This window comes from Thermobia domestica, chromosome 2 (assembly GCF_964235325.1).
Source record: "Thermobia domestica chromosome 2, izTheDome1.hap1.1, whole genome shotgun sequence".
Lineage (NCBI taxonomy): Eukaryota > Metazoa > Arthropoda > Insecta > Zygentoma > Lepismatidae > Thermobia > Thermobia domestica.
Window position 1 is genome coordinate 99,392,621 of NC_137455.1, and position 16,847 is coordinate 99,409,467.

The 16,847-nt window shown below is 35.0% G+C and overlaps 1 protein-coding gene across 1 annotated transcript in view; it reads left to right on the forward strand.

The window, feature by feature from the left end:
• Vps35 (Vacuolar protein sorting 35) overlaps positions 1–16,847 on the forward strand; it is a gene marked incomplete at its 5' end in the record, with an annotated part of 69,754 nt that overhangs the window by 23,234 nt on the left and 29,673 nt on the right. The window contains 3 exon segments of the mRNA XM_081744264.1: positions 2,353–2,436; positions 12,115–12,318; positions 15,551–15,699. Coding sequence (XP_081600390.1) covers positions 2,353–2,436; positions 12,115–12,318; positions 15,551–15,699 — 437 coding nt within the window.

Sequence of the window (16,847 nt, forward strand, 5' to 3'; positions counted from 1 at the left end):
GGTAAAAATCACTTGAAACCAAGTCTGGTGAATAGGGTTGGTGCTCGATCAATTCGAAGCAAGCATCATGAATGGCTGCCATCGCAGCTGTTGACTTGTAGACCGCAGCATTGTCCTGATTGAAGAGCACTTTGCCTGACAACTTTCTTCGTCGTTTCTGCTTGATGATTTCGCGGAAGCTTCGAATTAAGTTGGCGTAATAGTTAACTGTAATGGTTTGTCCACGTGGCAAATAGTCAATGAATAAAATTCCTTTAGTATCTCAGAAGACTGATGCCATTATCTTCCCGGCACTGGGTACGACCCGGAATTTATGGGTGCATGGAAAACTATGGTATCTCCATTCCATATATTGCCCTTTCTCTCCGGATCGAAATTATGCACCTAAGTCTCATCCATGGTTCTGGATTACGCTTTATCCTGGCCAAAAGTTCTTGGGAACAAACCACTCGCTGCCTCTTCTGATCTATGGACAACATTCTTGGCCCCATCGAGAAGATATATATATATATATATATATTTCATGTGTAGAACATTGATCAATATTGACTGCACTGTACCATATAATACGTTAGTCACCTGTACGATTTTGCATATAGTCACTCTTCAATCAGCCATAACGATATCGTGGATCTTGTTTACGTTTTCTTCATTCTTCACTGTGCATGGGTGACTGGCATGTGGTGCGTCCATACATGACTCTTTACCAAGCTTGAATTCGTGACACAATTTCTTTACAGTTGAATATGATAGGGAAGAATCATGGAACGTACTCACCAATCTTCATATATTTGCTTTGTTTAGTTTTTTTTTTTCTTTCTTTTAATTATAGGAATATCACTGCATGGTACTCAGAAGTCTCCATTTTTAGCAAATAGCACAAAATAATTCATTCACATACCGTAATTAGAAAGAAAATGAGTAAGATACTTGAGATTTTACGTGTAAGCCTTCTAAACACTATAACACAACATTAAATTTCCGAGATTGGATCTGATTTCTAAGAGCATCAGCCCGAAAACTTATTGATCCACCCTCCTATCACACTCATATTGGCAAGGGCAATGCCAAAGGCGTTACTCTTCATTATATATTTATTTCACTAATCTTTACCTTTTAATTATGATATATAGCATAAACCTTATCCTGCCCGTGCGAAGAATGGATATTTCAGCTAGTTAAAAATAGGCAGCCACGTTTTCCAATGTTGTCAAAAATTGTGCTTTTAAGGGAGAAGAGGGACAATTTATATTTTTTTCTCTCCACATTCAAATCGACGAAAAAAACGTCCAGACCGTTTGAAATGAGTTTTTGAACGTAGTTAACACTGTTCTCGAACTTGGTTTCTATCATGTCACTTTCGTTAAAATATGTATTCTAAAGGGAAGAGAGGGTTAAAAAAGTGCACCAAAAATAGAGTATCTTGCGAGAGGAATGCTAAGGAAATGAAGCTTGTATATAAACTCTTAATTAAAAGTTAGTGGTCACATACCTCAGCTTTTACGAAAATTCCTCTTTGAAGAGGGCAATTTCTGTTTTTTTCCTCAATATTAAAAAATAATATCAAGGTTGTTTATCGTATAATCACGGGAAAATGGATAAACCGTGTGAAATTTATTTTATTGCATAGTACTGTCTTCCACGCGGCTTTTTATCGTGTCACTTTTATTAAAATAAGTACCGTAAGTCTGAAACAATGTAAGGGAAATGAAACTCGATATAAAACCTCCTACTAAAAGTAAATCGTTGCGTGCCCCAGTTTTTTAACATTTAGCACATGCGTCGACCTAGGTTTTTATGATTTACTTCGACTGAATTGTGTATGCTAAGGGGTTCGAATTTTTTGATAATAACTGTTGCACCTCTGAAGTGCATTCGTGAACATAGCACTTGGGTGTAACTGAGTTTCCGTCATTTAACTTTGATTCAAATAGGCATCATAACGAGAGGAGGAGGAGGGATTCTTCGAATAGGCGTTTCAGCTAGTTACGAGAAATGCATAATTTACCACTCCCTTCGATTTTAAACTTCAGGAATTGAATTCTTAGGATCTAAGAGCGCTGATATATGAAATAGTACTACTTACAATGTAAAATTAACGTACAGCTATTCTCTCTCCTGCCTTTAGGAAGAGGGTTCCCGTAATCTCGGAATTTGATGAATGATGACTTAGAGAAATTGTAAGCAGGTAGATGATTCTTTGTACAACCTTGTTCTGTAGCCTAGCAGAAGGATCAGTTACCTAAGAGAGAGTCCGAAATCCATCTGATTGAAATAATATGCACTCTGATCATTTTTATTAATAATAATTTGACAGATCATACTAACAATATAATGTGTACTACATTTCAGATGGTCCTTCCAGGAATTCTGGAACAAGTAGTTAGTTGCAGAGATGCAATTGCCCAAGAATATCTTATGGAATGCATCATCCAAGTAAGTGTAATGATATTGTTAACAAAATATGTACTTTAAACTGCCCTAATTACTGTGTATGTAATATAAGATAAACTTAATTTGTTAGAAGGTCGAACTCGTTGGCTGCATCCCCCGAAGATCCAGTTTTTACATCGAGAATGAAATGAATAGAAAAATTGTGAAAAATTATTTCGACTTCAAATTAACTCTTACTAAATTAACAGAAAATTGTTTAAGACATTTTGGTATGCTTTAACATTTCATACATGTGTACTACACTTTCTTATGTTCGTGTGTATTATACTTTATAGACATCATAAAGACTTGATTATTTTTTAGTATGGCTGAGTTATTGAGTCCATTAGTAAGACATCTCTTACAGAAGAAAATGTCGATAATATTTAGGTCGTAGGCAATGTTAGTTGATTGTTACAGGTCGGAAACCAAAGAGTAGTTTTCTTGAATTCTGATAAATGTAAGCATTCTTTATAACGTAAACGTTGGTCCCTAGTGCAAATATGTGAGTTGCAAACGTATTAAATTAACACAAATCTGCAAATGTTGCTTATTCGAATGTATTTATTGTATAGTTATATCTAGGCTGCTTACAGCCATCTTACCACACTGTATTATATAGTTGCTATCGATACACAATCAACATTCTAAAAATACAAAACATTTATATAGTTATAATTTTTTTAAAGTATATATAACTTCTTCTTCTAACCTATATAAAATAATTAAATAGTTGACTAGTTTATAACACCTAAAATATCTAAATGGTGCAGGTAAAGAATAATTCATGCATGCCGAATAATACATGCGGTCGAATGCTGTCGTTCTATCTTTAATGTCTCCCGACAGGACTTCTTGAAGTGATTTAGCACTTCTAGAAAGAATTCTGGACCGTATGACAACTTTACAAATATAAGTATACATTGATTATTGGATAGCCATCATATATACAAAATTTACAATACATATAAATACATATCTTTATATTCCTTTTTATTTATTCTTTATATCAATAATATTCTTTTGTAATTAATTATACTTCAAATTCTTTACAACACCGTAAAGGAGGGTCTATTCCTATTCCAAAAATTATGAACAATTAAAAGTTTGTTTTTGGTCCAAGCATTTTTTTTTTTTTTTTTTTTTTTTTTTTTTTTTGAAATAACATGGTCGAGGCTCTTTGAATATTTAAACTCATTATAAATAGGAATGTTACAAAATATATTTCCTGCACTTGATAATTAGGTGTCACATATATTCATTACATAGATAAAATACAACATAGATAATATAGAATTCAGAAGAAGAAAAATAATGATCTAATCTAAATGGTAATAAAATAACTAAAAATCTAAATGGTAATAAAATACGGACCGAAGCTATTACACGTGATTCTGGTTGGTTTGGGTTAAGTGCTCTTAATTCATTATATGTGGTCACTACAAATTCGGTAACATTTTTATGTATCTTAGGGTCAAATGATTTCGTTCTTAGTAATGCGTCCCTATTTGCTAACATGAAATCGTTCTCCTAGTTTGCCAATAACGCCTCTTTAAAATCAGAGTACCCATTAATGGTATCTCGGATTGCTTTGTACCAAGTCAAACATGCAGGCAATAAGACATGAGGAAGAAGTTTCATGAATTTTGACTCTTTAATTCCCATTAAGTCACACTCGTCCTCGAATTTTTCTATAAATACCCTAGCTGGGATATCCTCAGGTACACCACTGAATTTTGTTAAGGATTTTATTTCACTGAATCGCAAAGGCGTATCAGTACTATAAGATTTAGAACACTTACAGTTACCGTGAGAGTTCTTACTCTTCCGTGTAGGATGCTTCGCTCTTCTTCCTGATTCGGTGCTCTCTTCGCTATCATCCGATGATCCGCTATCTTCAAAAATTGCTTGGGAATGAGGTGTTGGTTCTGTCCCATTATCAGGAGGTCGATTGATATTCCTAGGTCCATCATCGCGCTCCATCTCCTTAGCAAAAATATACTTTTTCTTGAAAATATGAAACTCCTCTTGAAGTCCTTTAATCCTATTAGAATGTTCGTTTACAACCGATTCTATAACTTCAACGGCATTTTGTACTCCGGTATAGGTTTCAGCTACCTGTTCCATTTTCTGTTCGCATTTCTCGAATCTGGCATTAATTTGTACATTCATTTGGTTTTGCTGCTGATGTAACTGTTCCCATTTATGGTCGTTTCTCTGCTGTAACTGTTCCAGCCGCTGATATATATTATCTTCTAGTTTGCGTTGGAATCGATTCATTTTGTCATCAAATTGTTCTTCCATTTTATGTTGCAAATCATTCAGCTTGTCATTAAATTGCTGTTGAGATGTATCAATTTTTTGTTGCAATTGCTGTTGCGACATCTCCATTTTATGTTGTAATTGCTGTTGTGATACGTCCATTCTATGTTACAAATTGTTCATTTTGTCCTCAAATTGTTCTTCAATTTTATGCTGCAAAGCATTCATTTTGTCATCCAACTGCTGTTGAGACACCAATTTTTCGTTGCAAGTCGTTCATTTGACGGGATATTTGTTTGGGTACATCTGCCAAATTCTCAGATGCACCAGTTTCACTTCGATTAGTCCTAATGTCGTTAACTTCACTATCTGATAAATCCATCTTAGTATTTCTATATATTAACTTTCCACTCCTCAAGATGGTATAATTTTTAATCGACTCAATGATGTATGTATTTAACTATACTTTTCAAACAGTATACAATGAATAAACAACTTCGTAGCACTCACTTGAGTTCTCTGCTAAACTTGGTTTACTAAACTTCTTACCAGTTTTTAGCTATTCCCGGGTTTCGGTCAACCATTATATAACGTAAACGTTGATCCCTAGTGCAAATATGTGAGTTGCACACGTATTAAATTAACACAAATCTGCAAATGTTGCTTATTCGAATGTATTTATTGTATAGTTATATCTAGGCTGCTTACAGCCATCTTACCACACTGTATTATATAGTTGTTATCGATACACAATCAACATTCTAAAAATACAAAACATTTATATAGTTATAATTTTTTTAAAGTATATATAACTTCTTCTTCTAACCTATATAAAATAATTAAATAGTTGACTAGTTTATAACACCTTTGATTAAAATATCTAAATGGTGCAGGTAAAGAATAATTCATGCATGCCGAATAATACATGCGGTCGAATGCTGTCGTTCTATCTTTACATAGTTATTTTGACGTAGCGTGAGATAGCTTTGTGTAACATAATGCTGATGTGAAATACAAAAGACTTTCGGTTTTCGTCTTTTATTTTATAGACAAGCTTTCCTTTATTTATTTTATTTTATTTTTAATATATGTGTTATAGAGTTAAGCATAAACCGACCAGTTTTAAACGCGGAATTGATTTTTTTTTTTTTTTTTTTTGATAACGAGAATTAAAGTATGTTTAGTGTAAAAATGAATGTTGAATTTGAATTTTTATTTATTATTTATTTATTTATTTATTTTTTACAGGGTGACAAGAAATAACTAGGATGAATGTTTGTTACCATACATTTATTAAACCGGAAGAATTTAGCAAAATAACACGTAATATCAAGAGCATGAGTATTTAGAAACAATATGTTCAGCCGGTTTCAAAGTGGCCGCCTTTGGCAGTGATACAGAGGTCCAAACGTGTTTTCAAATGTTCGGCCATGGGCCGCAAGTTCTCGGGCGACAACCAGTTCCACTGATAATGGATTGATTGCTTCAGCGACTCCAAACTTGTGTGGCGTGTAGTGCATGCCCTCGTCTCCAAAATCGACCATATACCGTAGTCCATGGGTTTGAGAGCCGGGGAGTAGGGTGGCCATTTCGAAGATGAGATGAAGTTCGGAAAATGCGTTCTGCACCAGACTTTCATTCGTTTTGCCCTGTGGACCGGAGTCTTGTTGGAATTTCGATTCCGTATCACCGAAGTGCCGCTTGGCCCACGGAATTACCACGGTCTCGAAAATGTCGTGGTGGTACACCTCTTGGTTGATCTTGACCCATTAATCCAAGATCACCACAAGAGTCTTGCCGCTTGCGCAAATTCCGCCTCAAACCATGACCGACCTCAGATTTTGGCGCTGTTTGACGATGGTTGAGGTGCCGGGAACCTATGCGGACCAGGTCCTGTCGTTCTGGTGGTTGTGCGCCTGCTTCACAGCGAACAGCTTTTCGTCGTTGAAGAGAATGTGCTCCCATCGCTGACTTGCGGCCCGTGATCAAGAAAGCGGCATCGATCGAGTCGCATACACTTGTTTTTGTCTGTAAGCAGCCGAACTTCTCGAAGTTTGTATGGCTTGAGGTTGAGATCCATTTTTGCCATTTGTCGGACCAATTAGCGGTTGATCCTAGTCCCACGAGTGATTTTTCTCATGGAGACCCTCGGATTTCGTTTCACTCACTTTTTGATGATCTTACGGTTCTTGGACATGTTGACGGTGCGCTTTCTTCCTCTTCCGGGACGGTCGCCTTCATGGCTGAGCTCGTGAAATCGCGAACTGCGTCTGAGACTGTCGTTTTTGGAACAACAAGCAAACAAAAAAATTTACGTTGACGCTTTCCTTGACGATTTCCTTGCGTTTGGTTGCCATTTTGAAACAAAAATGAAATTCCTCGTGCGGAAGCCGAAAAAAGCATGTACAGGTACACAAGAAGCCAACAGAACACTTATTTGGCTATTAGGACACTACATTCCTGGCAGGATACGCCAAACTTTGTACGGATTATTTCTTGTCACCCTGTAACTGTAACGTACAACGATTATGCCCCTTAGCAAAGGTGACAGATTATAAAATGAGTAATTATTAGAGAATTAGTGAGATAAAAATGCGAAAGGAGGATAATTTTAGGGGTGGACCGTGGGAGAAATCACTCCCTGAGCTACGAAATCCTCCCCTCCAGCGCTATATTTCCACATCTGCACAATATGGGTTACGAGAACTTTCTCAGTACTACTTTACCTCCCACAGTGACATAACGTTAGAGCCTGCAAGGCCTGTGGACCCGTCGTGGCTTGGGGACCTGCAGACTATTTCTTTTCTGAAAGAAAATCGTCAAGTTATATATTAAGGCCGGTTTGCAAGACAGCCCTAAATGTTCATCATGGGTACAACAAAGGAATTAGAAAAGTATCGGTAAATTCCATATTTTAATTTTATACTGAGATGAGGGATAGTTGTTAAGAATCTGAAAGGCTGAGCAATATCATGTCGGCTTTGTTTCGCGCACACTTCTTTTCATTTGCCCGTTATTGCCATATACCATCTGTGAAATCAAAAAATACCAACATGAAAAGCAAAAAGTATGTCTTATTATGAAAAATTAAAGTATAAACGCAGCTAATGATGCACAAAACTATAATAGGCTTAACGTTTATGTTACTTGTTCTCTCCTCACCCAATTGAGAAATTTAATATTAATCTCTCGTCAATATTTTCACTGCCGTACCACTTTAATCTACTTTAGGAAATAAGCTGTGATAGTGAATAAACGCATTGAGGTTTTAATAAAAATCTTACTGTGTATGAAAGTCAACACATTGTTTATGGTTTATTGGTGCTTTAATTTGTTCTCATTAAATGTCCTGGTTTATAAAATCGTTATGCTGTGAGACTCAATAAGCACCAAATGGATATCGATAATAGCAAAAATGCCTAATATTTGGAATCACAGTACATCTTTTCTTTCGTTCACATCAAGAAATGTAATGTTACCACACGCTAAAGATAAACTCCTATATTTAGAGTAATTTCAGATTCAGTAGGGGAATACAGTGGTTCAGTGGTAGAGTGCCTGGAGCCTCTGGTTCGATCCCAGGCCCAGTACGTTTGTGGTGGACAACATCGCGTCCGTGGGTTTCCTCAGGGTACTCCTATGTCCTGCCACATTCTAACTCTACCAATTATTTCATCATCATACTTCAATCATCCGTCCCCTGTAGCCTAAAAGGTATAATCATAAACCTTTAAACAGATTTTTTTTTTCAAATTCAATAACTTTTTAATTCCCAATTTCCATTGATTGAAAATCGACAAATGACTCCAAATATTAATATTTATTAAATGATATTATCTTGAAGAGACAGAGGATTCTTTATATTTCGTGCTTTTTTCCAGAGCAGGAAATAATACATGGTCACTGAAAGTTGAATTTCTGTCATCTGTATTAATATAAAAAAAAAAAAAATATTAATAATTTATCTGCTAAGTACTTGAAAAACTTCCACATATAGGATAAATCTAGTAATGATAACACATTTCCGCGACCAAAATTTTGCCCGCGATATTTTGGTCGTTTCTTGCAGATTTTGGAACACGGAGTCCGAAAATAATATCAGAAATTGGCCCTCACGTCATGTTTTCCCAAAAAGTCATCATCATAATCATAACCATAATCAGAGTAATTCATATAATTAAAATGTATGACTTAAAGTTGCGTTAATTAAACACGAAAACTCTGGATAGTGTATAGTTCGTTCTGATATACATAAAAAGGCTTTTGCAAATGCGTCTCAGTTGGTGTATTTAAGGCATGTGATTGGGGAAAGGGGCAGACTCCTCCATCTGAAAAGCATGACAGAAGAAACATCATTTTTGCGGAAATATATGTTAAACCAATAAAATCTGTACTCTTTCAACATAGGTATCTGTTTTCCTTCATGCTTATCACTAACCAACATAATAAAGAGTAGACTAACTGGTTCAAACCAGTTTTAACTCGTAGTTAGTGACTACAGCTAGATTTATCAAGGTTATGCTGCATTCTTTAGTTGGTCTTTGTTGATGTCGGCTCCTATTAGGTAACGTTCGAGTGCGTCGTGGCTACAAGAGGATTTGTTAATTCATTGGATAGTTTTTGTTAGACCTTTGATGAGAATATATTAAAGAAACAACATCACGGATTTTGTTAAAAGGGGGTACTTTGTTTCGGTATAAAACTGGGGTATCAGGACAAGCCTTGGGCGCTCCATAAAGTGTGGAAATGTGTTGAAAATTTTCAACTGTAGTTTGATATAGTGCTAAGCATGCTTTTCGTTTTGGAGTGCCAATGATATGGCGTGAACAGCAAAACCTGACTGCTAGTTCTGTTCGTGTGTTATGACAAGATTCAATAAGAAAAACAAGAATTCCATTTTATACTCTAACCTTCGATCTGCAATACGTCCGGTTGCACATAATGCTGACATACCTACGCCAACCCTTCCCACTACGTTGGAAAATATAAAGTTGGATTCGGACAAGAAACGGGCCCAGCTGAACCAGGTGGTTTCTGATTATCCTAAATATGACTTGGATACACAACCCGAACTTTTTTCGCAAGAGGAGTTGAATGACCTAGTTAGGGATCTGAGACTGCCTAAGGATTATGCTTAGTTATTAGACTCTCGACTGAAACTTAAATAAAAATAAAAAAATAAATATATCCGCCAAGTACAACTTTTTCGTGATAACGATTTCTTGAAAAAGTGTTTCTTCCATAGTACGCATTTGTGTATTGTAATGATGTTTGTGAATTAATGGAACAGTGTATTGTAATTCATGTGAATGGAAGATGTTCCTCGATTCATCTAAAAACAGCCTGAAAGCTGTTCTTCATAACGGCAATACATATGCATCAATTCTATCTGCCCACTCCACTCATCTAAGAGAAACATTTGAGAATCTAAAATTAGTGCTAGAGAAAATAAGATATGGAGAATATGGGTGGTTGGTATGTATTGACTTTAAAATGCTTTCTGTGTAATTAGAACAATAATCAGGATATACTAAATATCTCAGTTTCTTTTGCTTATTGCTTATGCAACAGCCGTGCCAAGGAAAATCACTGGACCATAAAAGAGTAGCCACGAGGAGATTCTCTTCAACCTGGAGTAGCAAGTGTTGTGAGGAAGAGCCTAGTCCCTGCTAATGAAGTTCTTCCATTACCGCTTCACATTAGGTTAGGACTTGTGAAGTAGTTATTCAAAGCTCTTACTAAAGATAGGGAATGCTTCAAGTATCTGTGCTTCAAGTTTCCAGATTTATCAGATGGAAGACTGAAGGAGGGAATTTTGACTGAGCCTGATATAAGGAAACTCGTGGCCGACTCTTGTTTCATTGAAACTATGAGTGAAACAGAAAAGTGCTTGTATTACCTTCGTGGAAGCAGTGAAAAAGTTTTGTCAATCAGAGGATACCAAATTACAGAAAGGTTGTGCAAAATATGTTGGCAGCGTGTAAAGCTTTTAAATTCTCATGTAGACTACTTCCCTGAAAGCTGGGGGGATTATATTGAAGAATAAGGTGAATGGTTCCATCAGATCCTGAAGGTGATGGAAAGAAGATATTGAGGAAAGTGGAATGTTAACATGATGACAGACTGTTGTTGGATTAACATCTCACAAATGGAAAGACACGAAAAGACGTCTGCAAGGAGAAAAGAAGCACATAAGCGTAATTGAGATGTAGTTTTACATTACTATTCCTATTTCGTGAATACAATACATATCGTATTGCAGTTTACAATTGTTTTTGCCCTATTACTAACAAGTAGATTAATCGTATTCACCAAATTTTCCCGCAAGTACATTTCAGAGCATTTTTTTTCAGCTGAAAATGTCATAATTTATATTAATTTTATTAATTTGCCTTAAATCTGACGTGATGTAGAAAAATAGAGGTCATTTTTGGTTTCAGCACGTAAAACTACGTAAGAATCAGCAAAAATTTGCAAGGTATCAGGGAAAAAAAAAAGTTTCATTTCGCAGACCTGTGTTTAGTGCATTAATTTGCTTGTTTGTCTCCCACAGTATGGCATAACTATTTCTAAGTCATTTAGTTCGTGCACTATTATGTTTTTTATAAGCGGACCCGCATTGTTATCGTTGCGCAGCTGATATCCGTTGTATTGAAATTCCCCGCAAAGGAGATCTGAAATCATCAGTGTGTGAGAGAAAACTGGAGACCACGGACACAATGTTGTCCACCACAGACTTACATGAACAAATGTTCTAGTACCGTAACAGTTCGTCAAATATATATCGGATATTAACTTCAGGATAGCACGAGATCATATGATGGGAACATATTGAGCTAATAGATGTCCCATTGTTTTATAGAACGCGGTGGCTCAGTGGTAGAGCGTTCACCTCTGGTGCTTGGGGTCCCGGGTTCGATCCCAGCCCCCGCCAAGTGAACTTTGTGGTGGACAAACTGTGTGCTTGGTTTTCCTCGGGGTTCTCCCGTTTCCTCCCCCTTCTTCATTCCACCATTTCATTCATTACTCATCATCACCGTCTCCTTTAGCCTAACCGGCATAACCGTGGGACGTAAAACTCAAAGGTTTCATTTCATTTTATTTTGACATGAAATTTTCCACATGTCTGCCGATTATACACATACTAACGTTATAAGAAATACCGGGCGAATTTTTTATCAAATTATATTCCTACAACAACACATTTGTAGACATGCGACAATAATTTTGGACATGAGTGTACATACTACTTAACTACGAATTTATAGTAAGAAAAATTTCAAAGAGGATGTTAGAAGAAGTAAGTTTATGTTAAGCGTAATTTTACTCTAGCAGAGAGATAGGTCGGTGTTATTACTGATTTTGTTTCTTTTTCTTTTTACTGTAAACTCACATTGAGACCTTTTTTCTTATTTGTAGGTTTTCCCTGATGAATTTCATCTTCAGACTTTAAATTCATTCCTGAAAGCATGTGCGGAACTTCAAAATGGTGTGAACGTAAAGAATATCATCATTGCTCTCATCGATAGATTAGCAACTTTTTCTCAAAGAGGAGATTCTGGGATTCCAACTGACATAAGATTGTTTGACGTCTTTTCAGAACAGGTTGCACAGATTATACAGGTATTTATTGTCTTAGCACTATTTTTGCATGGTAAAATTCTAACACGCGTTAGTGATCAAACTTAATAAAGAAAAACAAAAGGATTTATACGGCAGACCGAAGAATTATACGCTTAAGCCAATTTACGATTCCGAATGCTGAGTGTAGTTTTGTGGAACTGTAAGATATATATATATATATATATATGAATATATAAGTAATAAAATAGATGTATTATTAGTTTGCGTTTAATTCATGCATTAAGTTTAAAACAGATGCATTATTAGTATATGCAACATAACTATATTTTAATTACGTGAATTTGTAATAAACTTCCAAATATGTGATTTAAGTGAGGTTTCAAGAGTAATTGCTGTTAATGAAAATGACAAATAAAATTTCCATCCAAATTCCGGCAATTATATATATATATATATACACCAAAATTTAAGTTAATATTTGAATCATGTGTGAACCCCTGTAAAATAACCAGTTTTTAGTTAATTTATTGAATTTACGAACTCTCTCGTGGATAATTCCCAATATGGCTTACGTGGATGTTATCTCATCTGCAGCAAAATATTGCTGATTAACTTGTGAATATAGTATAGTAACTAATGTGAAGTAATGGAAGTTCGTTTTACATGGGATAGAGGAATAGTAACGAATGTGGACACTTTGTATACGGGGTAGTCCATTTACATATCTTGATACGCCATTTTAACTATTAAACTAATAGACAAAAAATTCTGAAATTTTAAACCACGCAAAAAATCGATAGAGACATTCGTTTACATGCTCTGCGGTATCACAGTGGTTACCAAGCCATCTTAAAATCATATTTTTTTCAAATACACTACTTCTGATTATTACATATGTGAAATCTACATGTCAAACGAAAACTTACAATATAATATTTGTTATTCAGTGTTGCAAATTAAGGACACTACAGCATCACGAACTTACAATTTTTTTGTAGTGGTAATAGCGCAAGTAAGACGAACGGCGCAGTGCACATCCAAAGTACTTTAGTGTCTAATACTATGGTCATGATATCGTGGATTTCGAATGAATGAATGAAAACAAAAATACAAGAGATTAAAATTTTGACTGTTTTCAAAAGCCCTTTCACCATTTGAAATAACATATCGAATTTCACCATTTTCTTAATATGTCCGGAACGGTTTGAGACATCATTGATTTAAACGGATTTATGTCTGTTGAAAAGCATATGCGAATTAGGTGTTATACTAATCTAAACACTTTTTTAAAATAAAGTTCTTTGAATATGCTCAAATTTTCAATTCCTTGTTAACTTTGTTTCTGCTTGTTCGAAATATGTCATATGATAACCGTAGTATTTGGATGTATATTACCCCATTCATATAATTTGCATTATTGCTGTTTCGGAACCCTTCAAAATTTGATTGTTTTTCTATGTTTGTGATACTGTAGCGTTTTTAGTTTGCAACAGGTATGGAATTGTAAGTTTTCGCTTTACATGCAGGTTTGAAATATAGTAACCTGACGTAATGCTATTTGAAAAATATGACTGTGTTGAGTTGGTTACACTTTTAAGTCTGCTTGTATTGCACAGTATGTCGAGCAATGTCTCCCTCTGGGTATTTGCATGGTACCAAATTTCAGCGGTTTGTATCTGTTGATTTATAAGTTACAAGGGCGTACCAAGATAAATAATTCACTCTATATATTAAAACATGAAGAAAACATCCAATTTTCTGTTAAACCGATGAACACCTTTTTTCAAGATTAATATATGTCTGTCTGGTGTGGGAATGGAATTGTAAGTTTTCGCTTTACATGCAGGTTTGAAATATAGTAACCTGACGTAATGCTATTTGAAAAATATGACTGTGTTGAGTTGGTTACACTTTTAAGTCTGCTTGTATTGCACAGTATGTCGAGCAATGTCTCCCTCTGGGTATTTGCATGGTACCAAATTTCAGCGGTTTGTATCTGTTGATTTATAAGTTACAAGGGCGTACCAAGATAAATAATTCACTCTATATATTAAAACATGAAGAAAACATCCAATTTTCTGTTAAACCGATGAACACCTTTTTTCAAGATTAATATATGTCTGTCTGGTGTGGGAATTAGCAGCACATTTAGCCAGAGGCTCGGGTTTGATTTCCGCTCAGTCACAGTTTTTTCTCTCTTTAAAGTTCATTACGAACAATATGTGTAAGAAAGACTGGAAGAAAATTAATAATGAAAAGGAAATAAATAAATTATAAAACATAAGTATCATATTGGCATGAATATAGTGCGATATTTTTATTATAAAAAACAGTTTGATAAACAACATATTCGTATAATAATCACAGGCTGGGTCGTTACACTTAAAAGAAAAAGAAAAAAGTTTATTCCAAACCACGGAAGAGGGCACTACTCTCTTGCGACCATGTACTGTTGCTGACTCGTCGAGTTCACTTGGAAAAAAAAAAAAAAAAAAGTTCGTAAAATTTTGTGTTAGGAGATACATAATTTAAAGTCATTGATGTGTATTTTTCAAGAGTTTATAATCATTATAAAATATTAGAAATAACATGAAACTAATATACCGGATTATTAAAGTGTTAAAAGAGGATTTTTTTCATGCTATTTAACTTTTTTATCTGTAGTCGGAAGAATTTTTGTGCTATTTAGTATAGCTTGATAACTACTTATAGTATTCATTGTTTCATTTGGTTTAAGTATCTATGTCATTCCAAGGCCAATCAAAGTAATAGTTTAAAAAATGCACGTTTTTTGCTTCAAATTGTTCAAGTACTTACGATAAGGACGGAAAAAAGGAAGTTCTTGATCTTTTCAGAGAAATTTATCTAAAAAAAACTATTCTATGTGGTGTCACGGAAGCGAACACTAAACGAATGATTCTCGGTGTGTATAGCAAGAATTAAATTAAAGAAGGTACAATAAGTAGTATTTTGTATTGAAAATAATAAGTGTAGAAAGTTATGAGAAATTCAAACATAAGATATTGGGACCTGACAAAACATCGAGCATGAATCGTATGTCATCATTTAATATCATAATTCTAGTAGCGAACGAACTTACGATAATTGTATTAATATTTGGAGGTTGGAAACTAGACGAAGATTGAATTCTATTTATTCCTTTAAGCTTTTGGAAGTGAGCGTAGCGTTGTTGACGTGCAATGAAAAATAAGTGTATTAGTAGAACATATAATCCATTTATAAATACAAGTTTTCTCTTTTTGTCTTTTAGTCGAGACAAGAAATGCCATCAGAAGACATCGTATCTCTTCAGGTTTCTTTGATTAACTTGGCTCACAAGTGCTATCCAGACCGAGTAGATTATGTAGACAAAGTGTTACATACAACAGTGGAGATATTTCAGAAACAGAATATTGAAAAGTAAGTATTACTAAGAACAAGATTCTTTACTTTCTTTTTAGATATAATTTGTGTGAATTTATTTTAAAATTAATAGAAGCGTTCAATCCCATTGAAAAAGTTGTTTATGCATGTTGTATTTGAACATAACATCCATTATTAAAAGTTAATATTTTTGTATTCCTAGTAGCTTAATAATTTTCGATATTTCGGATACCTTAGCGTGTATCCATTTTCAAGGACCACAGAGGTTTCAAGCATTGATTTCATATGCTATAGTAAATGATCTTCCCGATTTCAAAGTTTAATAACTCACGTTTATTTATTCACAGTGACATGCAACTTGTCTTAAATGAAATAAAAACTCAAAAAGTTTTAGTGGCTGGCAAAGCTGATGTTTAGTTACGCATTCCACCGCTAATGCGACAGTAAATCAAGATGATGGGAAATGAAAGTAGGAGAGTATTTTGTTTTCTCGAATTTCTTGTTAAGCAGTCTGTAGTTAGTGTTCAACGAAGTTTCAGTACAAAGTTCAAGCGGGCACTCAGTTCTGAAGTGGTACAGACAACTTAAAGAAAGGTAGATGTATCTGCAAGAGTAAATCAACAGGCCGGCCAGGTGTCGATAAGGAAACAGTTGATTGTGTACATGCGACTTGCGCCAGAAGCTCATAAAAGTCAACGGTTCTTGCAAACAAAGAATTGAACTTGATAAAGACAACAGTGTGGAAGATTCTGCGAAAATGTTTGTAATTTCACCCGTATACCGATTGAAATTGTTGCAATTGCTTAAACCTATGGACATGGATAAGGTACTTGAATTTTGCTTTGTAATGCAGGACCTTAAGGAAATAAGAGTTCATTGAGTCAGTTGTGTTTGGTAATGAGGCTACCTTCCACCTTTCGGGGAAAGCAAACAAACATAATGTGAGGATCTGGGCTTTGGAAAATTTTCATTGTTACGAAGAACATATCCGTGGTTCTCCCAAAGTGAATGTTTTTTGTGCAATCACTCCTTTAGAAAAAAAAAAAAAAAAAAGTAGGCTCTATGTTCTCCAAGGACTTCTCTACTTTCACATGCTGCAGACATGGCTTTTTCCGCAGCTGGAAGAGGACATGGAAAATTTTATTTTCCGACATAATGGGGCACCTCCACATAGGCACCAAATG